The sequence below is a fragment of the Labrus mixtus genome, chromosome 16, assembly GCF_963584025.1.
Source record: "Labrus mixtus chromosome 16, fLabMix1.1, whole genome shotgun sequence".
Classification (NCBI taxonomy): Eukaryota; Metazoa; Chordata; class Actinopteri; order Labriformes; family Labridae; genus Labrus; species Labrus mixtus.
Genome location: NC_083627.1, coordinates 21,255,964 through 21,283,365, shown reverse-complemented (window position 1 = coordinate 21,283,365; position 27,402 = coordinate 21,255,964). Strand labels below are relative to the sequence as shown.

Below are 27,402 nucleotides of genomic sequence, written 5' to 3'. Positions count from 1 at the left end.
TGAAACAGAAGGTGTTTATTGTAATTTAAACAATTTGCATTTATTCAGCTCATTTCCTAAATCCACTTTTCTTTTGCAAACATTCTGCCAGCAGGTGAAGTTTACATGAATCTACTCTGCTAATCGTTTCATTACAAGCGTTGCTCATTAACTTACAATCAAGCGAGGTTAAAATAAACCAAAAAAAACTACTGTTTGCGAGAGGAAACAACCTTTTACTGACAGCCAACGAGTCAATGCTGTTATCAGTCAAACCACACACGTACTCATGCACGGAGGAAAGTAAACACACACACACACTCAAACCCACACACACAGCCAGCAGACTCTTGTATTTGAAATACAAAGTAGCACAAACAGAGCTGCCGAAACTAGTGATTAGCTGTGCAGCAGAGGTATAATTGGAGCCTGTAATTACAGTATTGCCTCATTGTTCCTCTCTACCTCTAATTTACCGCATTTACATCCCAGAAAAACAATAACTTTGGTCGGGATCGTAACGCGTTAATCACAGAAAAGTGTTCACCAACAGCAAAGGAATCTGTGTTCTCATATAGAAAGATTTAAATAGTTGAGGCCTCTTCTTTTTTCTTTTTTTCTCACATAATGTTCACATTTTTTAAAACTTAAGAGATGTAAAGCTTTAACATTAAGGACATGAAACGACAGAAAGCTTCTACATGAAAGACAACATTGTCTGGTGCTGAATCTACATTAGCTTTATAAATGTAAGCGATTTAGCCTGGCTACAAGTGCAAGCGTCAAAGATATAATTACATATAAAGTGCTGGATATACCAGGCACAAAGCAATAAATTCTGGCCAAACTGCATATAACAAAAATATAAAAAAACTTAATTACATTGCATATTTGTTGCTATAGAAACATTTTCTTGTACAAAGAAAATGAAATAGAAAAGAAAATCGCTGAGATATCTAACTTTTCGCTCTAGCTGAGTAAATACATCACAATTACCAATTACATTCCAAATTACCAAATTAACTCCGATCAGTTGTTATTCAAATTAGAGGCCCGTGGTTGGATGGTTACCCTCCTTACCGGGGTCTGATCTGCGTTGCGATTGGCTACCAGCTCCTGTAGCTGTAGCGCCCCTCCACCGATAAAACAGAAAGCAGGACACACGGGGCCGGAGCAATCCACGTGACCTTCCCACAAAGGTCGCAGAGAGTGGGCGTCGTAAAAAGTGACCCGACCCTTCTCAAAGTCAAGGCACACGCCTAGCCTGGGCGGCAGCGGGTAGGTGACGCCTGTAGGCGAGGAGGGGCCGTTGCTGATGGGGTCTCTGACACCGTTGCCGTGGTTATTGTTGTTGTGGTGGTAGCTGTGCTGGGGCAGGTAGATCTTCCCCATCCCCATAGTGAGGAAGCAGAAAGGTGGAGCAGAGTCCAGAGCGTCTTCTGCTCCACTGTCATGGCCGCTGTCTGGATCATAGCTAGGGAGAGAGGACAGTTTGAAAAAAAAAGAGCATGAACACAGTTATAGATGAGTCATCTCCTTACTTAGCTTTCCTTATTTTAATGGATTCATTTTGAACCTTCAGTCAAGTAAAGCCACATTGTGAAATGAAAGTGTGAGATCTGACAACTTATAGATAAATAAATACTTTATTGATCCCGAGGGAAATTCAAAGCATCCAGTAGCAGGTTATAAAGACGTACATGACATGAAACATTTGTTACAAATTAACCACAAAACCGACGCCCCCCTCCCATGCATATATATTAACCCAAAAAAAAGATTTAAAGAATCCCCCTAGATGAATCAAACTTAAACTGTGCAATTAAAAATAGACTTATACAAGAAATGTACATAACCTGTGCAGGGATAAAAAATATATGTGACATTTAAACAAGAACCTATAAACAGTTGAGGGAAAAAAAATCTGTAATTAGACCTGAATATAAAAAATAAAATAAAATAATTATCAAAAAAACAGACATTAAATAACAGGCAGTGCAGATATTATAGACACCTGATGAGCTCCAACTTAACACTACTTTTTATAAGTTTACAAAAATATATCCAACCACCCGTGCACCCTTTAAAATAAATGTAAAATCAAAATGCAAAAAACCAGAGCAAATCAAATGTATATATTTAAAGAAAGTACATTTCCATTCAAATTAAGTGTAGAAATAGGGTTTAAACATGCATACAAAAAAGTATGTAAGCTTGCAGAGTACAGAAAGGCAAACTCTCAATAATGTACATGACTTCCTTGTGACTTTCCTCTACTAACACACTGCTATTTCTTTTATTTTTCCACCAGTTGTTCAGTTACTCACCGTGGACTCGCCATGTCTTGTGGTAGGTGAAACCACTCCTGCAGTTTAGATTCCAAACCAACGCCAACCTTTAAAACACCAAAAAAACACATCATTTGTAATAAATTAGACATTCCTCATGTAGAAAATCTTTACATGCATGAAGCCTTCTTGTTCACAGGGTGCTGGTGGCGCAGTGGTTAGTGAGCGCGTCCCATATATGGAGGCTATAGTCCTCAACAGGGGCGCCCCAGGTTCAAATCCAACCTGTGGCTCCTTTCCCTACTCTCTCTCTCTCCCTGGTTTCTCTCTCTATCCACTGTCCTATCTCTCCAATAAAGGCACAAAAAGCCCAAAAATAAATATTTAAAAAGCCTAGTTGTTCACATGTTTTCCTGTTTACTTATTTTGAGTGAAGCAAAGACATGAGAATTAGTATATGGGATGCTCCCATCTGTTTTTGTATATAACCCAAGGGATAATAAATAATTAGGACAGAAGTCTTACATCTGTAATAATTTAGTCTAAAGACTAAGTCAAAACCAAACCTACCAAGTCCAGTAAAATAGGTCGATAGATATCGACTGTAAAATTCTGGAAAGATCACACCCTTGTACCTTTTTTTTTTAATGTTACAACTGGACATCATACTGCAGGCACTGACAGAATGTATTAGTCAGCACATAAGAAATATAACAAGAATGTTCTCACCTTCACAAGGTAAGAGCCTGGCTCCACCGAGCATGCCCAGTAGTGCCTTCCTTGTGTAATAGCCACATCCCCTACAAGGAGGTCTGAGGTCAGGTGACAGGAAGTGAGGGCGTGGTCGGCGGCCTGCAGCAAAGAGAGGCCGGGCACGCTACGAGCACAGCGCTGCTCTTTACTGACCACCAGCCGGTCTGCGTGGAGACCCCAGCGAGAGTCCAGGTAGAAGTTTAACACTGTGAGGAGAAGAGAAGAGAACAGCAGAGAAAGGGGGAAGGAGAAGAAGCAGATGTGAGGGGAGACAAAGAGACGGGCGCATTCAAAGAAGATGTATATTAGGGTTTTCAGAAGCGAAAAGGAGAAGTTTGGGAGGCAGCAGTTTTACAGTCAGAAAGCATCGGGGACGAGAGAAACGAGGAGAATACAAATAGAGAGGAGAGACTAGGGAGAACAGAGAGCTGGCATGCACTTCCTCCCACCAGCACTGGCATAAAGTAAGGGACACCGATCCATAAACTGATGACTCAGGGATAAAAATACAGAAGGTATCACAAAGAAGCTCTGTCTGTGGGGAATGCAGATTTTTTTTTCCAAAGGAAGTTCATTTTACAGGGAGAACATACAGTACGTAAGAGCAGGAAAAAAAAAAGCCTACATGGACACAAGGAATCCACCAATCACTGAACTGGAACATTTAAAGCCCTGGATCAGAGTCCGATCCATGTTGTTAAGCCTCATGTCTTAACAAATGCAAACCTCATCATCACTCGGACAGATCTCATTAAAGAGTGGGAGGCAGAGGGGTCATGGGTGTCTAGATGTGGAGTGGAAAGAACAGCAGATGCATGGGGATGACCACAAAAGAAAAAGAGAAGGGATTAGTATGTACTATGGAGGCACAGAGAGGTGATCAAGACTTATGAATGCACGTCTTACGTTCTGCAGGAGGCATGGAGGTTGGCAGCGTTGAAGTAGCGCAGAAGAGGATGACAAGTACAAAGCTGTGAAATGGGAATAAAAGATGAGAGATAGATGCAGAATTAAAGGGGACGAATGTGAATGTGTGTTAAAAGTGGAAGAAGAGATGAAATAATTTAGAAAAAAAAGAAGATGGGTATGGGAAAAAAAGGAACAAAGAATGAATTATTAAGTGCTTACAATGGCAACCATCCTAATGCTTGAATTGTGTCTAATAAAGAAAATAGAAGGTGTGAGGAGATGAATGGTCAGCAGCCTGCTGTGTTATTAAGTAGCTGTCATACGCGTAACACTGATAGTAGTGGCTATTAATCATTAACCAAAGTAGAAATTTTTTTTAAGAGGACAATACCAGAAGACATTTCTTTTTGTAGCTCAAGGACAAACCTTTAAGATTTTCTTTTGCAGCACACAAAATGTTTGTATGACTTTCCTGCATGTAGAGTCTGATTTTCATAGTTTTGTCATCTGTTCTGACTGTAACCACGGTGATACGGAGATCTTGGAATATAATAGGTCTGGGTATAGTTTACAAAATAACAAAACAAGTTCAATTACCATTGTTTGATGTCCATCACATGAATAAAAGCATTTCATTGTATGAATTGAAACCAACACACCTTATTCAAATTATTTTTTTATGGATACATTTTGACACATCTCATGTTAAACGTGGACAAGAAGAAGAATTGTACTTCTGTTTTTAATCAAAACCGTTTCATATAGCTGATCATGCTCTTCTCATTGGGCTCTCTGTAATATTGGGTTTAACTCCTTTGCATGAAAATGTTTCCAGTATTACTTGTCTGATACATTCTGATGTGTCAAGGCTGTAAATATCAAGTCAGAGTTTTTGACATAAACAAAATGTGTTCCGCAAGGATCAGTTCTGGGCCTTGGTAGTATTTAGATTATTCATCCACACTGAATAGTCATCACAGTGTATGACTATTTGGGTATTTGGCTTGGTGAATCATTGACATTACATTCCTTAACAAAGGAAATATTCAGATTTAACAAAAATAAATGACAAAATTATTTACAACACACTGTTACGTGACTGACACATTCATCTTGGACAAATAGACACATTGATTCTGAACCAGCTCCCCTCAGTATGCCTTTTTGGTTTCTTTTATCCGTACATTTTTCTGTACAACGAGGGCAACCTCCTTTTTTTAGTCTTAAATAAAGGAAATTGAAAGACGTGTGAATAAGATTTATAAAAGATTTAACTGAGTTGTGAGCGTAACCCAACAATTGGGGATTATCCCTGAGACAAAGTGAAGGTCTCTACTCATTAATCAGGATTATTTACCACCCCTTGTGTCTCACCTGGTGCAGGTGGGGTGTGCAGGTACACCTCCTCACTATACTCCCCGTAGCCCGCCTTGTTGCAGCCTCTCACCCGCAGCACATACACGCTGTCCATCTCCAGCCTGTCAATCACAGCGCTGCTCCCAGTCACTTCATCCATGCGCTGCCAGCCCCAGCGGGCGGCCGACAATCCTCCTCTAATCCCGCCTCTAGACGCACCTCCTGGTACCACACCGCGACGGCGGTACTCGACGGAGAAGTGCCAGGCAGGGGCGGACTCTGGGGGCAGTCGCCAGCACAGGAAGAGCTGGTCGTAGGCCAGGGTACGCTGGGTATCGATCACTGGAGCCTGGGGAGCTGTTATTGGTTTATAAGTATTAGGCAACTCTAGAAGTTAAAAATAATTGTACTGCCATCTCCTCCCTTACTAAAGTTCATTGTAGCTTTACTTCTTTTTATCATATGAACATTCTTTAAAATAGGTTAATATAGCTACAAGAGCGTCAAGAGTGAGACCAATGCAGCAATGCAATAAACCTGAATTGTAATCTTCTGTATTCTAACTATTGGCCAGCAGGGGGTGACTGCGTCAGTAAGTCAGAGAGCCTGATCGCATAGAAATGGTGGAGAAAGTGACCCTACCTCTTAGTGGGGTCACTAACAAAGTAAACACTTTAAAAATTATTTCAGTTTTGTCAATCAGTGGATTTTGATCAGCACATCAGGCAGTACTATTGAAAATGAAGGCTCCATTTAGAGTAAAATTGATAATAAAGCAGGTTCTGCTAAGGTCATGGCTGCCTGTGAGATGAATCTGTCCTGTTGTTCAGATATTGTTAGGTGTTGCCCCAAAAACACAAGATGGTAACAGCTGTCATGATGGTTATTGTCTACTTAAATTACAGCCTATTGTATAACGGAGATCGGACAGTCATCAAAAAGCTCATATCTTCTTGTCCCTTTACTTCTTCTTGTTTTTTTATCATGTTTTCTTCCCCACTACCACCACCACCACCACCACCCATCCCACCATTTTCCTCTCTCACCCTGGATGAAGTTCAAATCTGTCAGGAGTTTGAGTTCTTTGGAGACGTCCAGCTGGAAGTGTCTGAAGGATGGATCAGCAGCCAGAGTGAAATGCTGCAGATTCTCAATCCCCTTGCTCAACCTGGTGCAGAGGAAAACAGAGAGCGCACTGTTAGAGGAGTGAGGGAGGACCAATGTTTTCTTTATACTCCCACTGAGAGAGATTGATGGAGAGAGAGCAATAAGATAAGGCTGCTGTCATGCTGTACTTTTCTTACTGCAGTTTTTACATTCCTGGTGCAGCTATTAATTAGTTCACAATTCTCGCACTAGTGTGAATATAGGAGCAGGACGATGCACTGCACGCTGACTCTTAACAAACTGCCTTGCCCATATTTCTCTTAATGAAGGCATATGTTGCCAAGTTTAAGCTCGAGGCTCACTGATGTGTTTTTAAAGGTTTTTGGACAGTAGGGGAGTAGCCTTTTGGGGGCAGCCGTGGCTCAGATGTAGCTAGGAAGTTAACTTTTTATTTTTATTTAGGCTTTTTGCCTTTATTGGACAGGACAGCTGAAGAGAGGAAATGTGGGGAGAGATTTGGGGGGGGGGGGGGACAACACAGTAAACATTAAAGGGACGATTATTTAGAAATAGCATCTTTCAGTCAGATTCACCTGCTAAGAGCAAATCAAGTTTTCACTTTTTAGATGATCTTGATCTTTTAGTGACTTTTCACTTGTTCCATCAAGGCATAAAGAGACAGATGACTTATTTTTCTATTTGGTTTCTGTAGAAATGTGAAGTGTGAGAACAATCTCTCGTCCCATAATAGACCAAAACAAAGTCTGTTCCATCAAGACAAAGAGCGATGCCAGAGACAAAAAACAAATGTGAAACCTGTTATGAGTCTGGCGAGCAGCCTGTACAAAACAGGGCTGGTCTGTTTCCTTCAGAAGCTCCTGGGTAAACGCCATGAGCCCCGCGTGTTCCATCAGGCCCCGCCGTTCTGCCACTTGAGCAGCTAACGCCTCGCCTCGTTTCTGCCGCGCTGCCTCCAGAGCCTGGGTAAGCGAAGCGTGGCGCTCGGCCAACGCAGCCGTCAGATCCCTGATGCTCTGAGCCAGCTGCTCTCTGGCTGATACGCTGTTTACCTGGTGGGGGAAGAAGCAGACAGGTGTTAGTATTTCAGATCAACCAGCTGTTTTAGCTGACAGCACCTTAAATTCACATAGACGGTTTTAACACAATGTAAAAAAATGATGAAAAACAAAACTAGATTCCAAACAAGATTCTAATGAACACCTTTAATAAATAACGTGTCTGTTAGATTTTTTATTTTATTTTCTTAAAACTTTGAAAATAATATTAAAGGATCAGTATGTAACTCTGACACCTAGAGTTTAAAACAGATACTGCAGTCCAAATTCAAAACATTGAAGGGCGCTGTCTCCCCCCTCCTCTCTAGAGTCCATGCTCACGCAGGTTGCCATGTTGTGGACACTGAAGCTTCAGTGTTTATCCAGCTCTGCATGGGTCTGTAAACCTTTCTGTGTTCTAACCTCTCTCCATTTTTCAAAAGCATCTCCAATATTTATCCTAGTTTGAGCACGTTTCTGCTCGTGGAGCTTATTAGAAACATTTTTTAGGTCGGGTACAATCACTTCTGTCTGAACCACTTCTCTTGCCCACTTCCATCACTGCAACACCTGTTGGTTTGACCTGATAACTGCTCTCATATCTGGCAAACCGAGGGGCGTCCAAAACGGCCATGTGGGGGTGCCTTAAAACCGCCTACCTTCTCTGGTCCAAACAAATCCAGAGCATTCAGGAGCAGAATCTAAAGTTAGAAGGAGGACATACTGGCTGCTGCATTGTTGTCAGAGAAGCCAGCACTTCAACATAGTATGTTTTCTTAATGTCTGATCATATAGTAAGCTCACTTTATCATTTCACTCAGTAAATATCTGACATATTGGACCTTTAACTTAGATTCTGAGTCTAAGTTTATTTGCCTGTAACCACTGAAGACGAGCCTTGCCTGAAATGTCTGCGGCGGAGACAGGAAGTTTAAGATTTTGGCGTGCTGTCCTGAAATACTTCCGATACATTTTTTGGTTCATTCATTTGATTCATCGTCCATATAAGTTACTGATGGTGAGTGTTTTTTTGGATTTACCTTAAACTTAGTTAAATCAGTTTTTACTCCGCAGTCATCTGTGATACAAAACAGTATGTGTCTGGAAGGTTACACCTTCTCACCTACTTCTAAACCGTTTTTAATGTTTATATATCTAAACCGTTTTTAATGTTTATATGCAGTTAAACATTAAAGATGTTTAACAAGATCTTTCAACATGTAATATGTATGTATATGACTCTGTTCTTTGTGGAACAGTTAACGGTTAATAAATGTTTTATAACACTGTGACAAGGTTTTAACTAAATCTGAGATTAGTGTTTTTATTATTGCAAAAAACGAGGCTGTAACTTGTAGTGTGAAGCATCCAGAACCTGAGCATTAAAGATGGAGCTTAATAAAATAACATAGCATCACAGTTATTATATAATTATCTCTATTTTAATATAAGCTATTCATTAAATTTGAGTTTTAAACCATTAAAATGGCTCATACATGATTTACTAAACAAATGCTGTGTGTAATTAAATATAATTGGCTATGACTGCAGCTCTGTTAAACTGTGTTATAAATCCTTAACTAGCTGTTCCTATTCCTGTTAAAGGGAGGAACCACAGTCTACTGACAGTGACTGATACTATCATAATAAAGATTAAGTTACAACTACATTTTACTGGGTAAACAGGGATTTAACTGGTGGTGCTGCTTGTCAGATTTAAGGAGGTGTTTCCATTCATCTTTTCCACATTTGAGCAAACAGAAGCTGACTTTCTTTAAAGGGTAAACAACACAAGAGAAGCAGTTCTTCAGATCCACTTCATTCCATAGTGAGCAACATTTTGTCAGCGTGAAAGTATTAATCACCTCAGTCTGTGTGATGGAACTCTCCAGCTGGGTAATCTGACCCAGAACTGTGTCCTGGTTGGACAGAATGTAGTTCATCTCTTTAGTAATCTTCTCCTGTCAAACACAAAGCAAACACACATTTAAACATGGAATAACACAACCAGACAGATTAACTGTTACACGCAGCTTCTTAAACACTCCTCTTCATTGCTCGTCTCTGATATATTAGAATACAATTTAAAATTATATATATTTAAATAACACACTTTTTTAATGTCACAGCATCTCGTCAAGACATTTAAAACAACAGTCAGTCACTAACTGAACCTTAACTGATGGATCAGCTTGTGTCATCACTGTGCACTCAATATAACAGTGATATATGACATTTGAATGGTGAGCACAAACCAGGATATCATCTTCAAATCTATGCAGAAGACAACTTTTTTCCCGGACATTTTTGTCCAAGTAAAGGGCCATGTCAGAATCAGAGGGGTACCTTCAGGGCCTGGTATGCCTGGGCCACAGGGAGGACTTTGTGTCCCGTGTGGACGCGGCGCAGTTTGCAGAGCGGGCAGAGCAGCCGCTGACACGAGCGACAGTAGAACTGTAGTTTCTCTTGGTCGTGCTCTGGACAAGTCAGAACCTGAAAACAAACAGAAAATAGATCTTAAAGGCTTTATGTGTGATTTTTTTGATCCAGCAGATGTCGCCCTTGAGCACCAGCATGAAACCAAAACAACTCGCGGTGCATTGTTGTGTTAGCATGCTAATGCTAGCGATCTTTATTATGCTCGTATCTTCACACTGCATGTAAATTTACCTGAAATGAGCGTGATCTAGAAACACAGTTAAGCAGTGAGTACAGTATGTTATTCTTCTTTTCTCTAGTCCCTCAATTAAACAACTTTTATACACGAGGGGAGGAGTCAGCCGGCCGTCCAGGCGATGTAAACAAAGTGAAGATAGGACTCTGAAAACTGAAAACATCACAGACAGTGGGACTCGGGTGTTACACCCATTGTAGACAGTCATGACTCACAGAGTTATTTTCAGAGGATATACTTGATTTATATTATATTTAAGTGTAAGGTAGTCAAAAAACGTACTCACGAAAATATCCAATTGTTGTACCAAATTGAAACAAATCACGAAGTGAAAAGGGAAAAAATATTCCAGTCTTTTAAACCAATATAACATGTAGTTGCATTATTCAGCAACCTGATCAATTATATTATCATCTGATTTTATTGATCTATAAAGCATTAGATTTGGGTTCATAAAATGTTTTTTTTAAGCTGTTAGTTAAGACGAGACATCCATAAAAAGTTACCTTATTCTGTTGTACCACAGGATGAAAAATGTTGCTTCAAATAATTGGTCTCAATTCATTAATTACATTTCTTCAGGTTTAAAATTGAAGTAAGACATGTTTTTTTTTAAATGTATAGCATAATAATGAGTGTCCTACTGTCTCACCTTTGGTCTGAAGTTGAGTGTGGGCAGGATGTGTTCATGTTGTGCCCGTGGCGTCCCCCATGGATGATACAGCTTGAAACACTCGTTGCAGAAATTGGACCTGCAGTCGGCGCAGCCTTTAGTGGCCTCCAGAGCCTGAGGAGGCTTACAGAACTGACACATGACCGCCACACTTCCCAGACTCACTGTGTGTCTGTACCTGGAGCGGGTGGCGGGGAGGAGGAGCAGAAAGACTGATTAAGCCTACAGCTGTTAGTATGGCATGTTCTGTTCTGATTAAATAACCAAGAGAGATATTCTGACTAAGATCACTTTAAGAGAGTGAGACTGGTTGAATTGGTGATAGTGACCCACAAACTGCTACACAAAGGAGGCACACAGTCAGCCCTGACAGCTACAGTTGCAGTGCACGCTCTGCAGGATTCTTCCACAGCTCAGCTGCTGCTGAATAATTACAGGCAGAACTGGACGTTTTCCCACACCTTCTGTTTTTCAGGCCATCCAAGCACTTGGGGGCAGTATCAATGACTGTCATTTAATTTGCACCTACCTTTGCACGTTTTATTTTTTTATTTGTTGAAGCGTTTGTGCATTTGTGCATGTGTGCGTGTGTTGTGCCTACCTCTCTACTATCCGCTCTAAGGTGAGGTTGCGCAGACAGTCGGTGAGGCCCTTCTCTCCCAGCTCCACGTCTCTGCCGCAGGGGACACAGGGGAACAGCATCACCAGGGGTGGGCCCTCCTTGCGGCGTCGTCCTGGATACGACCCATATCCAGGAGACCGGGGCATGGATGGGGAAGGTGGGTGGGGACCTTAAACCATGAAGAGAAGCCAGAGATGAATAGAATAGAATGACTTTATTGATCCCAAACTGGGAAATTGTGGTGTTACAGCAGCAGGTTATCAGAGCAAATAAAACAATATAAGAATAGATACATAAATAAGCACTTAGAATATAAAAAAAAGGAATAGAAAGAGATTTATACATCAAGGATTTAACTTAACATTCTTACTGGTTTAAAAAAAAATGAAAAATGAAATACAACATTTATTCAGGTTTGTCAACTGAATGTAAAAACACTTGCTGGAGGTAAGAGATGTAAGTTTGCGAAAACAGTGATGACAGTGGTAAATGTGCAATAACAATATAGAGGGTTCTCCAGAGCTGTGCAAATTCGTGGCTGTGCAATCAAATATATATATGTTAAAGTGCAGGAGTGTAGATACGTTATCAGTTGAAACTATTTACTATAATGATGAACAGTCAGACAATGTCGTTAACTTAAATGTAAGGATAGTGTGTCAATGGAGGGAGAGAGAAATTAAGGAGGATCTTTTCCCCCAAATGACAAAAAATTCAGATCTAGATGGCTCCATGATCTTATGAAAGGATGACATGTCCTCACAAAAAATGGAAGACCCCCTTCTCTACCCCGACACGGATCAAATATTGATCAAGGCATATCTCATACCTGCCCGCAGCACGCGGTCGATAGGTCTCTGCTCATGTTTGGGTGTAGGCCTGCGGGCCTGACGGGGTGAGCGCATGTTGGGGGTGGAGGCCGGGGAGTTTGGCTCAGGGGGGAGGTCTGGAGGAGGGTAGCCGTTGGCCACTAAGACCTCGGAGGCACACATGAGGCAGACGCTGTGCTGGCATGGCAGGACCACAGGCTGTTTGACGATGTCCTTACACACAGAACAGTGCAGCTCACGCTCCAGGCTCTTCATGTTGGACTGACAAGGACAAAGAGGTGAGAGGTCAGGATCAGCAAAGAGGGAGGAACAAGGTTTTGTGTATTGATACCAAAACAGGACTTTTCTGTACCCTTGTATGAAAGTTTGAGTGATGCAGCGATACATTATTTCCTTTCCCAAAATAAATTCCGATCCCTAAACTTGACTATTAGCCAATAAGAAGCCGCCCTCTGATAGAAGTGTGACTCAAAAATTAACACATTGATGGAGAAACACTTATCGCTCACATGTTGCTATCTTTGACTAACATGACACACTGTTATTGTAACATTATTATTTACCTGAACCTCCAGTTATTATTTGTTTGAATAACCTGATAAATTGTTGTATCTGATCGGTGTGTTGACAAGAATACATGCTGATACCAGACAAAGCATTTTTTGGTGGAATCAAAGGTGGGAACAAATACTAATATGTACAGAAACTTAAAGGTGCACTTTGGAGATTTGGTGGTGAAATTTGAAAGTTGGAAGTAGTGAAACAATTCTATTCTGTTTTCTGAACTGAATACACAAACTTTTTTAAAAAGGAAAAACTGGGTCCCTGGACACTGTTTGGAGCTAAAAAGCTACCAGGAGGGTTACCTTTTCACTATAGCGGGCCCACCACCATAACTCTGCGTGTCATTTTATCTTCAAACAGTGTTACAGGGACCAAATTTTCCTCTGAGGACAATTTGTGTATAAAGTTATGAACATATACCACATAATCTGTACACGTCTCCAACTTTCAAATTTCTCTACCAAAACTCCATAGTGCACCTTTAAGAACTCAAAGAAACTTCATTATCTAATAAAGGGAAAGAAGATTCACAAGTGTCATTTTTTTTAAACAACATTTTAGCTCACAGTCTTAACTTTGCAACATTTTGCTTTGAATCAAACTATTAACTTCAATAAGTTTATGAATGTGACCAGGCATCCCAGACAGACTTTTTTCTCTAACTGGACAGTTTTTGACACTCAGCATTATGGACACATTAAAAACCACATTTAGAGCATTAGGGCTTCAAGCATTAAGAGAGATGAGCTTAATGGGAGCAGCTGTGCCGGACATGAGACATAGGCCATCATTCTTGTTAAATATGGATAAAGACCAAGCATGAATTATTCAACCAGTGCACAGAGTGCCTCACATGGTGCAGCCCCACATGTGAACATGAGCTCTTAACCAGTTTGTCACACCTTCAGATGCTCCAGGATTTATGGACTTAAAGGCACAAATGACAGTTAAAGTGTTATCAAAAGTTTCACACTCACACAGAGATTTGTTTCTTTGTGTTTAAATGAGGACCCGAGTAAACCTCTATGCTACCATCAGGCTGCATGGAGATGTGGGTGGAGATGTAAAGCTGCACCTCTGGAGCAGATATATAGCGTGTCACAGTCCGGCTCAAGGACGTGGATTTGACAGTAAAGGACACCCCGGCTGTTGCAGATACCTGTGACTTCACAGCTACAGTCAGTCTGCCCTGCTTCATGAATTATGACATGCTCAATGGAACATGTGTCCCTCTCCTTTCACCCACAGTGACAGTGCGTGCAGCACATTTTTCAGATGGGCTGGTCAGATTGGCCATGATTTCTTTCGCTCTTATGGATGCCCTTGACACACAATCCTTGACCTGAATCTATTCGACCAGTATAGGCCTACGTCCACATCACTGACAGTAAGAGTCAACTTCAAAACCAGGGTGAGGCGGACTGACGAACTGTGCTGCATCTGGGCTTTTGGGATTTTTTTTTGTCACAGTGATGGCATGAGGGTGCAGCAACAGGGCACTTCATCACAAACAGCATCTACAGCCCTGATTCTACATGTGGAACCAGGTGATCATACACAGAAGATTACCGCATTTTCACTTGATTTTGAGAGGCCTCACTCTCATAATGTTAAACAGCTGGTTAGAGACAGAATGAGGCTGCTTCCAGAAAAATGATCTAGACCCAGAGTAAGACGGTAAATGGAATAATTGGATTATTAATATAACCTACTTTTCTCCCTCAGTCCCCCCTCTCTGTGTCATTCCCCAATGTCAACTCCGGCCTGCCTTTTTCTCTCCTCCTGTAGCAATTATTTAGCCTATTGAAATCTCAGACTAACAGCATAGGCATATGTTCACAACGACGGATAGTAGATCTGTTGTTTCCATCTGTAATAGATGATGCGCACTGATAATGCTGAGCCCGGCGTGGTGATGCGACAGCGCATCCTTACCTTCACCTGGAATCTGGGCGCCATGGCAGCAGACTACGTGTACATTTCCTGCATCAAGAGGCTCTAGAGAAGAGGGGAGGGGTTTCAGGCATTTGCAAATGAGTCCCCTCGCGCCGGTGAGATATGTCGTGCGTGGAAGGGAAAGGGTTCTGGTGGCCGATTAACCAGGAAGATGCTAATCCCAGAATTGCAGGTGCGAGGTTGGTATGGGTTCTGCCGTGGCTTGCTGTAACCCTCTCCGCAAATATATATTTAACCCTCCAACGACCGCGATGCTACAAGCAGCAGCAGCATCCACACACACACACACACACACACACACACACACACACACACACACAAACACACTCCTCTTTTCCTCACTCTGCAGCAGCCCAAATCCTGCATCTCGTCTCCATGGAAACCACCATCCCCCCCCCCCCCCCCCCAAAAAAAAGAAACGAGCCATTTCAGCCTGCTCACACACTCATTTTACCATTTAACACTTTTTAGAAACACCCTAGTTTCTTATTAAAGAAAGAGCGCGTGTTCTTCTCACTGAAGAGGAGCACGAGCTGTTGCACCGAGCCATTTTAGCACCTCCAGCAGCATCCAGAAAACCCCAATGAACCTTGGGCTATTTATTTTCGACAGCATGCATGGGGAAAAGCATCTTATTCCGTTACAGTCAATACCTTTCATTTCTATGTTACACCCTTGAGTATGGCTGCAGAGGAAATGCGAGGCCCCTTTCTAGGCGACAGAGCTGATGGAGACCGTTAGTGTGTCTGCACATATTCAAATAGCTGCTGACTGCAGTCCTTATTTCTACACATGGAAATATTCGCCATATTTCACTGAGGCTACATCCATCAACAGACACACAAACACAGACAAATAACTATGGCTACCAGGCTACTCACACTGATCCGAACCAGCGCTTCCATCGTCGATGTGGCTGTTTTCAGATCCATCTCTGCCATTTTAAGAAAATAGCTTCCTCCTGTTTTCATCATCTGGTTACAAACCGCGGACTATTTAGGTCACACGCCATCTGGTGCATATTGTAAAATAATAAAAAAAAATGTCCAGTAATTTTTTTTTTTTTGCCGGTTCACCGTTTGGAAACGCGTGTTTTGGATTTTAGGCTATTTTTTAAAAAAATACAACGAATCTTGACATTATTACGCACACACCAAAACGGAGGGGGCTGCAAGAAAACATCATTATTTAAAAAAAAAAAAAAAAAGAGATCTCTTTCTAGTTTTGTTGTCAGTGTATATCCAGGCTGAATCCTAACCGATGCCTGTGGCTTTTATTCCTCACGCAGACATCCCACCCCCCACCCTTTCCACCCCGCACCGGATGCTTTCAAATGATGTGGCACGTGCAGCGGGGCTGAAGTCTATTGCTGAAGCTTGATGTCAGAGGAGAAAGGGGATATGAGTGAATTCTCAAGGTCAGGGAGAAGAGGGTGGCAGGGTCTTAGGCCCTGAAGTAGTCTTAATTCTATGATGGAAAAAAAATGAAATGTCAATTACAACAGTTGTTTAGATATAAGGACTTTTGCTTATACCTGTTTAAAAAAAACAAAAACGAACTTGCATAAAGAGGATCCAGTGAAGCCAATCATGATACCTTTACTGGTTTTGTACTTTGTTTGTTCCACTGGCGGACTCAAGATGTTTGTGGTGCAGGGGCCAAAATAGAAGCCTTATTTAGAATGCCATTTCAAGGGGCGATGTTTACGTTCCTGTGATATTTTGTCTTCAATCTGAATGTCTTGGAGGAGTAATGGGGGGACGAAGAGAACCCCCCCCCCAGAGGCGTTAAAGGGTCGAGACGGGAACAGTGGTAGCGCAGCGCTGTGTGTGTGCATGATGTTGGACTGTGTGTATGTGAAGCTCCTGCTGTGCTGAACACACAATGTGAATTCACCCAATGGTTAATAAATAAGGAAACATGCTCTATGTGGGGAACCAGCACACAATAGTTTTATCTACCACATTGGGCATCCAAGAGGGTATTTCTTCCACATTAGGGCACACTCCTCCACACATTATTTCAGAGACAAGGGAAGGTGGATGATTTTTCTCTGCTAATTCCAACAATGAAGATGTTAACAGTTTAGGTGGTGGAGACGCTGTGTTGCCACAGTAATGAGGATGAAGAAGATGACTCCCTAAAGAAGCTGCATTTAAACTGTAGCCCTTAGTGCTTATTTTAGCACATTGTAGTAAGAGCTCTGATAATGTTAGCTCTGACAAACTCAACCAAAAATATTGTTCATACATGTAGTTAACATGTTTTTTGGCTAGGGTTGCAGTCAGGTTCGTTCAGACAACCAGAACTTTCACTTCCTGAGAAACACCTGTGCTTTTCCTGCTGTGATGAGTCAAATCTCCTGCTCTGGAAAAAAGGGCGTGTATAAAAAAAAAGGAGATAATTTGTAGTTTCCTGCAACTAGAGTTCTTGTAGCCTACAATTAAAAAGTTTCTCATGATGATGCCAAAGATATCAGGGTAGGGCGCGATGTTATGTCTGCTCTGATGTTGTCTAATTTAGATTTGCATAATGAACTTAAATAATGATAAACACACACATCATAGTTTTTGGCAACAACAAATGCATGTAGGCCCATTCTGTTGGGTATATTGTTTTCCTGTGGGTCCTGGGGGTTACTCAGCTTTTCTAAGATTCAGGTAAGGGGTTCAAAAATGAAAAATTGGGATGTGAGTTGTGTAGTATTTCTAAATTGATGACTTTATTGACATGCTGGTTGTTAGGTCACATTTAAAATTGCTGTTGTTGGTTTTACGGGGTTTTTAGGTTCTGTCGCAGAAACATTTATTTTTGATATTCTTTTGTTTGACCACTAGAGGGCAGAAGAGTACAACTTGAATCATAATATTGGACAGGAGTATTTGATTTTCAAACTGCCCCAGACATTTTGCAAATACTTTCAAATCAGAATCACAGCTGGAAATGATACAGAATATGGTTTCCATGGTTACACCCTCCCATATTTGGGAATTGTGAGTCCAAACTTATCTGAACTCTGTCTGAAGTTGAACTTGAGTACGTGAACACTTTGGACTAGATGGCAGCAGACATGAAAGCAGCTGTGGCCGTGAATAATCAATAAGCAGTTCATTGTTTTTAGAATAATGGAGCGGCAGAAGCTCAGTCTGTATAGGGACTCGGGTTGGGAACCGGTTTAAGTCCAGGTCCGGAACCAAAGTATGGAAGTTGGTCTGGTTGGTGGAGAAGTTCCAGGTCACTTACCAAGCACAAGGCACCGAACCCTCAACAGCTCCAGTGACCTCCTGTAACAATGTGTAGCAGCCCCACTCTGACATCTCTCCATTGATGCGTGTCCACAGGTCCTGTTTGTGCTGTGAGCCGATATGAGAGAGATGCATGTCTCTCAATAAAAATGTATAAAAAACAGAATTTCCCCTCAGGAAATAATAAAGTATGTGAAATAAAAAACAATAATAATGTAGGCCCTGTGGTGCATTACCACTTACGCCCACGTGATGGTGCCAAAAAGCTGTGGTCAGACATCTGTTCAATAAAGTGGAAACACAAGGTTCATCAGGTTGGCTCATAGTGCCGATGTATTGAGCACAGTTTGTAAACATCTGTAATAGAGCAAATAGGATGATTGGCATGTGCATCATACATACTGAACTTTAAACAGCTCGTAACTGTTGGCATTTTCTGTAAGCCTCTATTTTATATACAGTGGGATGTATCTATATACAGTATATTCTGTAAGATAGGCCTAGTCGTGGGTTTCATAAATGTTTCCCTGGAATCCATGAAGTCCTTTTACCATTTCACAATCCATTTGGAGATCATATTTTGTAGCATCTACTGTCATCCTGTAAAAAATACCTGATGCTGTAAAACTGAACTTACACATAAAGAACTAAGTGAAAAAAAAAAATTGTCTCTTGAATGAAAGAAGATTAGAAATGAAAACACTCAAACCATTACCTCAAAATTATTCTGAGGTACAGTACGTGAGCCTCCCTTGCACCCCTGGCTCACTAGGATGAATGAACCCATAAGAATAATATAAAAATCAGGTGATATTAAAATATATATATATTTATTGATATATATATATATTTAAAAAAAAAATTATAATAATAAATGAAAAAAAACAGGTGATTTTAATAATGCAAGATCAACACAGGGAAAGACTTCACCATAGATTCATCTGTAATATTTGCACGTGTTCGTTTCTCACAGGAACACTTACTGAAGAAGTTAACAGTGATGTCTTCAGTTGGTTAACTCTTAATCCAATCAGATGTGTTATCAGTCACTGAGGGACTATCCTGTTTAGTAAACCTTGTTGATGTGTGATCAATATTTGCTGACTTGGCTTTGCTGATCACAACATTTCTGTGATTCCATCATATTTTAATGTCAGTATAGTCCAACAGGCTTTTTTGTTTTGTTTTGTTTGTTGGAGTTTGAAGACCTCCTTATAGTGAGCTTTCTTAATAAATAACGTTACAGTAATCTGTTAAGCTAAACTTAAAACTTAATATTTGTATTATAAGCATGTTGTTAGCGCCCCCTATCAGCGTGTGTCAGTATCACAGTTTGACTCATAGCACACACTATGAGCACACAGCAGCAGGGAGGGGCTGGAGTCTGGACTATAAAAATCTGTCTCACTTATTCCCAAACTCTGAACATTCTTGTCTCTCCTCTGCCAACACTCGTCCCAGCTCTGCACGGTAAGAAAGAACACTGCTGTAGGCACAGCATATACTCGGTTTGGGTGTGGTAATATTGTACTGGATTCATTCTTCTTTATCTGACAATGAAAGACTTGGTGGTGCGCCCGTTTTGTTTTTTTTAAACACAGTCTAATCTAGATCATTATTTGCGTAACGAGGAGTTTAGTGTTTTTATTTCATATTGTCCTACATGTTTTGAAAATATGCAGTGAACTTAGTATGGAGTTTAAGTGTGACCAGAACTTAACTCATTTTAAGCCTGTCAGTATATATGTATGTAAAGATGGGTTAAGCAGCACTCATAAAAGTTTCAAGTTATTTTCTTCAGTTTTTAACAGATTTAATTTCCTTGTAATCTAGTTAAAACTGTATAGTGTCTGTGTTAGCAGGTAGGCACACTTAAACAGGGTGTGGTTACACTGAATGCATGGACTCTGCTGCTACAGGGCACAGTCTCATTTACTGCATTGTATTTCAACATGTTGGGCCGCAAAGCATTTCTTTTTCTTATTAGCTGAAGTTTTCCATTCCTTCTTTCACTCCAAAAAAAATCACAAACCCTGTTTTCCCTCCCACTTCTCATTTTAGTAACTCTACAGTAACAGCTTGGACACAGTGTTCAGAATGATCTGAGTATTTTTTTCCCCTATCAGTGCAGTATGTACAGTGGTTACTTTAGCTATAAGCTTTTTCAAACAACGTAATAACAGAGCGTCTCTAACTTCTCATGAGCATTACTCATGGGTGGGCAGGGCGCTGGAGCAGAGAGCAAAGTTAAGCTTTCCCTTCATTGGACTGGATCACGTCCTCCTCCTGTGGATGAGATCATCTCTGTTACAGAACAGAGGCAGACCTCTATTTCAGCTAGAACTTAAAGTTCAGGATCCTCTGATGGAGCTCGTTCTCTCTGGAGCCGGCTGCAGTTTGGTGACGAGTCAGTTCCAGAATTGGTTTCTTGTAAATAGAAAATAATAAAAAACTACAGTCTCCACTGTGATGTTCAGCTATTCTGCCTTAAACTCCCTCATGCCCCTTTAAATTCTTCCAAAGTGTCGTCAATGGAGCATGTAAGAGATTCTTCTGATAAGAGTATTACTTTTCTACCATAGCTTACAACACAAATGAGCACTTTTTTTTAACCTATTTATGGTACTTTTAGCTATTTATGACCTAATGTGAGTGTTAGTGTGAATGTTTGTATGTTTTCATGTTGAGCCTCAACAAAAGGTAATTTTCTGTCACAATGTGATAGACAATAAAGTTGTTTTTTGTTTTTTTAAATCTTGAAAGGTAACAAAAGTGTCCAGTCAGACCCCACTGAACATCACCAAGGAAGTGGCTAAATGCTAATATCAGCTGATTGAAGCTAATTAAAAAAACGACATCTTTATGAAGTGCATGACCAGGTCCCTCTGAATTCACTCTCTTCATGGACTAATTCAGAAAAGTGGTTAAATGGTATGATTTTAGTACTTTTGTATAAGTTACAAGTGAACTTTTTTTCCTTTTTTTTTTTTTTAGACCAAACACACCTGAACAACCATGCCTTCAGAGCTAGAGTCAGCCATGGAGTCCCTCATCAAGGTGTTCCACAAATACGCCTCTAAGGAAGGTCAGAAAGCCACACTGAGCCGGCGAGAGCTCCGAGAGCTGATGGAGTCTGAGCTGTCAAACTTTCTTAAGGTGAGAAGCTGTACATTTATAACCACAGTTTACAGTTCTTTTTTTGTTGATGCCTTCCTCACACCAATTTTTTTTTTTTTTTTCACCACAGTCTCAGAAGGACCCTGCTGCTGTGGACAAAATCATGAAGGACCTTGACACCAACGGAGATGGCCAGGTGGACTTTGAGGAGTTTGTTTCTCTGGTTGTTGGACTGTCCATTGCCTGTGAGCAGTGCTACCAGATGCACATGAAGAAGATGGCAAAACAGTGAAAAAGACAACAGCAGGAGGCAGAATAGGAAAACCACAAAGCATTTCAATTTTTGTAAAAAAATTAAATCATTTCACCCATTAAAACAACTGTAGAATTTCAAAAGTGCTGTGTGTGGTTATTGTAAGTCTATGTTAAGTTGTGTTTGCTTCCAATTATCAAATATTGACAAAAGTCTTAAAATCCTGTCATTGTTTTTGTGCTGATACACACACTGGTATCTTATTCCAGAGACCTCGGTGTACTCACTTCCTTGGCAGTTGTAGCAGCAACATTAGGCGTTATGTTGTAATTCATTTCATGTCACCTGGGTATGAAAGTTCAGACAAACCTCTCCCTAACTGTTTGATAAGGTCTGACGTATCCCTGCTCAGAGGAATCTGCAGAATGTTCCAGCCACAAACACACCTCCTCCAAGTTGATGTTGCAACTCAGCTGATTATGATTCATTTATTTTACAAAAAGAATCAAAGTTGTATCTTTGTTGTTTGTGTGATCAGATAAATCAGGACAGAATGGCACAGTGACAAATATGCAGGGCCTGAGCCAGGGGGCGCAGAGGGTCAGTACAAAATGGTTTTTCCATCAAATTCTTCTCATTGTGTTTCATATCTGGTGAAAGCTGAACAACTCCAGAGATGAGTAGGAAAGTCCCGCCTTCTAACTCTTTTACTTTAAGTTTTCCATGCAGAACTGCTTCTCTGACTATGTTAGCACTGACAAACTCAACCACAAATATTTTTCATACATCATTTTTGGCCACGGTTGCTGTAAGGTTACGAAAATAACAGTTAAATAAGCGGAACTTTCACTTCCTGAGGAATGCGTGCCTTAAAGGCTAAACTTTGGGCAAAAAAAAGTCTCATGATGAGCCTCTTCAACCCTGCACACCTCCGTGGGCAGGGCCTGGCCCACAATGTTCATGGTTACTGAGCAAACACTCAAGTTGCTATGTTATGACGCACAGTTTTTTTTTGTGTGTGTGTGTGTGTGTAGCTAGAGTTCATAGTCAGCCCTCTGTTTACACAAGAGCCACTCCCATGTGATCCAAAGCTGAGGCCGGGAATTCCTACTTTGCAGGCAGTTTTTTTTTTTTCAACACGCCTTCTGTTCTGCAGTTGATGTATTCAATCTGTTAGTTTGTAGATATATACATGCTTCATGTTTATCATGTGGGTTAAAACAACACCACCATTATTTGTGATAAGCTCAATACCTTTATCTGAGATGAAGCAAGATATCAGATGTTCAATGAACAGGCCAAAGCTTGTTCCCTGAGTAAGAACATCTTAGTCACAGCTTTTTTTCTCATATGTTGAAGATGTCTCACTTGTTGCTCAGTGAAGGTTTGTATCTGTGTAACTTTGGAGACTAGTGAACAATCACTCATGGAAGCCACACCTTTTGTCGACCCTATACCATCAAACATGCTGGTTGAAGCTGTTCCTATGGAGAATCTCTTCAAACTGTTCTCATCTTCATAGACGGGGAGGTTGCTTCCTAAAAACAACAATGCATTGTGTGTGTTTCTGTTTCCTTTTTAAAGCTGATTCTTTGCTCACTTTACTGATAGATGAAGAACAGATTCTTTTTCCACAATGCAAAAGTAAAAACGATGTTGGGGGCGATGTTATGTATAATATTATATTTATATTATATATAAGATATTTTCATAATTAACTAAAATAATGATAACACACACACTTCATAGTTTTTACTAAAGTCTTTTGGCAACAACTAGTGCATGTAGGCCCATTCTGTTGGGTGTTTTTTTGGGGGGGGGGTTTTGATGAAAACAATTGTATTGACGTTGGTTTTGACAGCAGTGTAACACTTTTTTTCCTGTGGGTCCCGGGGTTACTCAGCTTTTTTTTAAGATATAATTAAGGGGGGTCCAAAAAGGAAAAAAAATAATGTGGGTTGTATAGCATTTCTAAAATTATGACTTTATTGACATGTTGGTTGTTTAATTAAAAATTGCTGTTGTTGGTTTTCGGGTTATTTAGGTTCTGACGCAGAAACATTTATTTTTGGTATTCTTTTGTTTGACCACTAGAGGGCAGAAGAGTACAACTTGAATCATAATATTGGACAGGAGTATTTGATTTTCAAACTGCCCAAGCCTTTCTGCAAATACTTTCAAATCAGAATCACAGCTGGAAATGATACAGATTAGTGTTTCCATGGTTACACCTTCCCTTATTTGTGAATTGTGAGTAAGATGAGGAAGTATGAAAGTTTGACTAATGCTTTCCACACAGGCAGGGACAATCCAATATGCACAAAAATGTATTTATACAAACAATGTTGCAGAACACACAATTGTTTGTCATTTCACCGTGCCTCGACTTTAAACCTATGATCCTAACTGAACTGAACTCTGTCTGAAGTTGTTAATTAGAGACTGAAACAATTGCAGCAGACCACAAAGGAGAGGAAGGAAAAGACCTTTGATTTTTTTTTAAACTCAAAGTCAAACACCAGACCACACACACACACACACACACACACACACACACACACACACGCACACACACACACACACACACACACACACACACACACACACACAGAAAGAGTTGCTCCAGTGCTAATTCTTTTCCTCCCTGATTTCTGCTCTTTGCAGAATGACTCATGATTGCTTCAGGGACATGACTCTTAGTCACAGCTTCCACCACAAAACTGCAAGGAAGAGAGGACACAGGACCATAACAATCACCACTCAGTGATTCACTGCGCCCGAGGTTTTCATTTAAGAATCATGTGCATCCCAGACAATTAAAAACAAGTAGACAAAGTTATTTATATTCACACACAACACCATAAAAGTTCCTCCTTGATACATGCATAATTCATTCTGAACAAACATTACTGTGCATTGCTTTGTGTGCCTGGGTGAGATTTTTAAAGAGGGCATTGAAACAAAGCACTCGCTCAACACTGTTGCTCTTCAGACTTCTAAAAAGTCAGAAAAATGATCAAAATGTAATGTAGTGGGATGTGTTTCAGGGAGATTTACGTGTGGTAAGCGTTCAAACTCAAACAAACGGCAGGGAGAAGAACAATCATGATTCACATTCACAGAAATCTTTTTCTATGACGAAGTTAGATTTCTCAAACGGCTTCAGCGTTTCCTCTTTTTGTCCCCCGAGAGTTTATGGATTTTTTTTTTCTTAAATCTTAATTCTTGATAAACTGTTGCATTTATATAAAATGATTTTGATAAAGACCTCTAAAAGGAGCAGCTGTATGAGCGTGCATCATTTTAAAAAAGTAAAAGTCATTTCTCTCTCTGTCTCCCCTCATCTGTTTGCCAAATATCATTTTTAACTTTCAATGAGCAAGACGATGCAAATACTTTTAAATAAAACATCTGACTTTTTATGATGAAGATAGTCATAAAGGTACGGTACACTTTTAAGCTTTCTTTAATAGTCTTGTGTTCTCTACATTCTTTAGAGAAATAAATGCAGGCCTTCAGTCATCATATGGGGGGAATAATGCATCAAATGATACCAATTTGTCAGCTTTGAAATTCCCCTCTTAAGGCAAACACACATTATATTTATTACATTTTAAAGATATGAAGCATAAAATGATTCACAGCAGAATCTTAACAACTCCAGCAGGAATAATCATCAGCTGTTTGTTGGTGACTGTCTTAGCAACATAAAGCCAGTGTTTCTTAGAGAATAACTTGGGCAATGCAGAGTGTCATTGGGGAGCAGTAGGAGTGGTTGGAGATGAAAGGAGCATTATGGAGGGAGGGATCAAGGGTGGGGTATAAAGCAGCCTAAGCATCCATGTCTGCATCAGTACCGCTCCTCCAAGACCCACTTTCACTTTCTCGTCTCCTTGAGTCTCTGCAAGTCAGCTTTGGTGAGTAGAAACTTTCAAACATGCTTGCTGTCTGTTGCCTGATCACAGTTAAAAGTTGTGCCAAAACGTTTAACTTTTAATAACTTGTCATAAATAGCCATAAAGGCATTTTAGCTAAAATACAACTGCAGAGTTACCAGCTCTGTGTGCATTTCGTTTTTTTAAGCCAGCAATGACTTCCTTTCCTCTGTCATGAGAAAAACATTGCAACAGGCATTGCTCATTTTGCTCTGGTGCAAGTTATTTAGCACACTTTAGCCTGGAATATATATTTTTTAATGATGCACTAGAAGCTAGCGTTGAGCTTTCATTCTTATTCAAACCTGTTAAAACCATCAGGACCGTATGTGTTAAGTTCTGTGTTCCTCTTCACTTTCCATCTACTATGACAGTGTGATGCCACAGTTTCCTCAGATCACCACACCCTAAAGACACAGTTGCAACATCTGAGTCAGAATACAACAAGAACGGACTCTCTCGGGTTCATGGAGTCAGTGGAAAACAATAAAACAAATTTTCACAACATGCAGAATTTTAGAGCACAGAAGACACTTGTGGGACTTCAGTCAAGTCTTGACCTGCTTCTTTACCTTGTTCAACGGAGTTACCTAGAGAGCTTAAACTGTTGCCACAACACTGTCCTGACGCTGCATCAGAGACCGGTGACGGGGGGTTATCTGGGTCCCGGTGGAAACCAGGGGTTTATTTTTATCCCCAGTTCTGTGGAAAAATCAGACAAAAACACCCGCAGAGTGGAAAGCAGTGAAGTTAGCCACTACTTGTTTCTTTAGAACTCTTAAAGGATCTTTAATGTTTCTGTTTTGCCATTACATGTGTGTAATTGTCTTTATTTTGTACATGCTGAATGAATCATCCACGTAAAACTAAATAACTCTTACTTAATCCCTCACCAAACAAACAGTTCCTACTTTCCACGGTTTCCTCTCCTTTCCCTGCAGCCATTTCCTGTTGATGCTGTTGATTTCAATGCATTCCTCAGTTAACTTTCCAAAATTCAGCCAACATTGCCGCATGACCTGTAAAAGTATCAGTGATAGGATGAGCTGAAGCAGCATACAATAAGAGTGTCATCAGCTTCAGCCGTTTCTGCAGCTTGTGAGCTGAGGATATAAAAAGAAAATTCAAGGTCTGTCTCGACTGAAGATGTGCTTTTATAATGATTCACTTTATAACAATTTTCCTTTCTGTCCTCTTAGAGTCAAATATCATCATGTCTGAAATCCAGAATGCCATGGCCCTCCTCATCAGCAATTTTGAAAAATACGCTGGCAGGGAGGGGGATAAACACACCCTGAACAAGGCAGAGCTGAAAGAGCTGCTTCAGAATGAACTCGGAGAGATGCTGGGGGTGAGTGACCTCTGATCCTTCTCAATTTAGTCCTGCAGAAGAAAAAAAGATGATCGGTTATGTACGCTAACCCTCTTCTCACCTGCAGAAAGCCACTGACAAAGCAGCAGTGGACTGCATCTTCAACGAGCTGGACTCAAACAAGGACAACAGTGTGGACTTTGAAGAGTTTGGCAAAATGATCTGCTGCCTCACTGTGATGTGCCACGAGTACTTCATTGGCAAAAAATAGGGGTCCAAGCGCCACCTTGGGGCCATCATACAGAGCTGCCTTCCTGTTAACACAGCTGTTCTGAGGAAGGAAGAAGAATATTCGCTATTAACTTAAATACCAAAAATTCACAAAAATCCTTGTCGTTACGATTTATGACAAAATAAACTTTTTTTGACTTGTTCACTTTGTGTGTCTCTGAAAGGTTGGGGGACAATATTTCGCTCATTAAGCTCATAATACCTTTTCCACAATGAGCTAAGAGTTGACATATGCTTCAAGGCCTTAACTCTTACAGCTGCATTAACTTCAGTTGAGGAACAGTATCACAGCAGGCTAACAGTCCAGACGTTGTTTCACACACTTGTTTAAACTAACATTTCGATTAAGAGTGTAACATTCCCTGCCCACCTCAATAGGCCCTATCCAACCATACTTGCTCTGGTGTGACCTGGGGCTTGAGGTTCATAGAAATTGCTAATGTTAGTAAACTTGTTAGTAAATGAAAATTGTGCTGTACAAGT

The 27,402-nt window shown here is 40.6% G+C and overlaps 3 protein-coding genes across 4 annotated transcripts; 2 read left to right on the top strand and 1 right to left on the bottom strand.

Moving 5' to 3' along the window:
• Positions 1 to 16,073, bottom strand: trim46b (tripartite motif containing 46b). Of its 2 annotated transcripts, none has more exons than XM_061059813.1 (12): positions 15,648 to 16,073; positions 12,246 to 12,507; positions 11,396 to 11,585; positions 10,774 to 10,972; positions 9,794 to 9,940; positions 9,313 to 9,408; positions 7,209 to 7,462; positions 6,332 to 6,453; positions 5,304 to 5,642; positions 2,997 to 3,226; positions 2,307 to 2,374; positions 1 to 1,453 (listed from the first exon to the last, which is right to left on the bottom strand). In XM_061059813.1, the coding sequence occupies exons 1-12, from the start codon at positions 15,738 to 15,740 to the stop codon at positions 1,009 to 1,011; spliced, it is 2,445 nt and encodes an 814-aa protein (XP_060915796.1). In that variant the 5' UTR covers positions 15,741 to 16,073; the 3' UTR covers positions 1 to 1,008. The 2 variants fall into 2 exon arrangements, with proteins under 2 accessions (XP_060915796.1, XP_060915797.1); XM_061059814.1 differs by lacking the exon at positions 15,648 to 16,073 and adding an exon at positions 14,746 to 14,970.
• A 3,247-nt stretch (positions 16,074 to 19,320) lies between these two features.
• Positions 19,321 to 21,604, top strand: s100a10a (S100 calcium binding protein A10a). Its single transcript, XM_061059851.1, has 3 exons — positions 19,321 to 19,481; positions 21,006 to 21,167; positions 21,259 to 21,604. Exons 2-3 carry the CDS (start codon positions 21,027 to 21,029, stop codon positions 21,418 to 21,420), a joined length of 303 nt encoding a protein of 100 aa, XP_060915834.1. The 5' UTR covers positions 19,321 to 19,481; positions 21,006 to 21,026; the 3' UTR covers positions 21,421 to 21,604.
• Positions 21,605 to 25,146: 3,542 nt separating this feature from the next.
• On the top strand, positions 25,147 to 27,062 carry LOC132991338 (ictacalcin-like). The gene is made up of 3 exons (XM_061060084.1): positions 25,147 to 25,298; positions 26,516 to 26,667; positions 26,756 to 27,062. The coding sequence occupies exons 1-3, from the start codon at positions 25,223 to 25,225 to the stop codon at positions 26,897 to 26,899; spliced, it is 372 nt and encodes a 123-aa protein (XP_060916067.1). The 5' UTR covers positions 25,147 to 25,222; the 3' UTR covers positions 26,900 to 27,062.
• Positions 27,063 to 27,402: the final 340 nt, after the last annotated feature.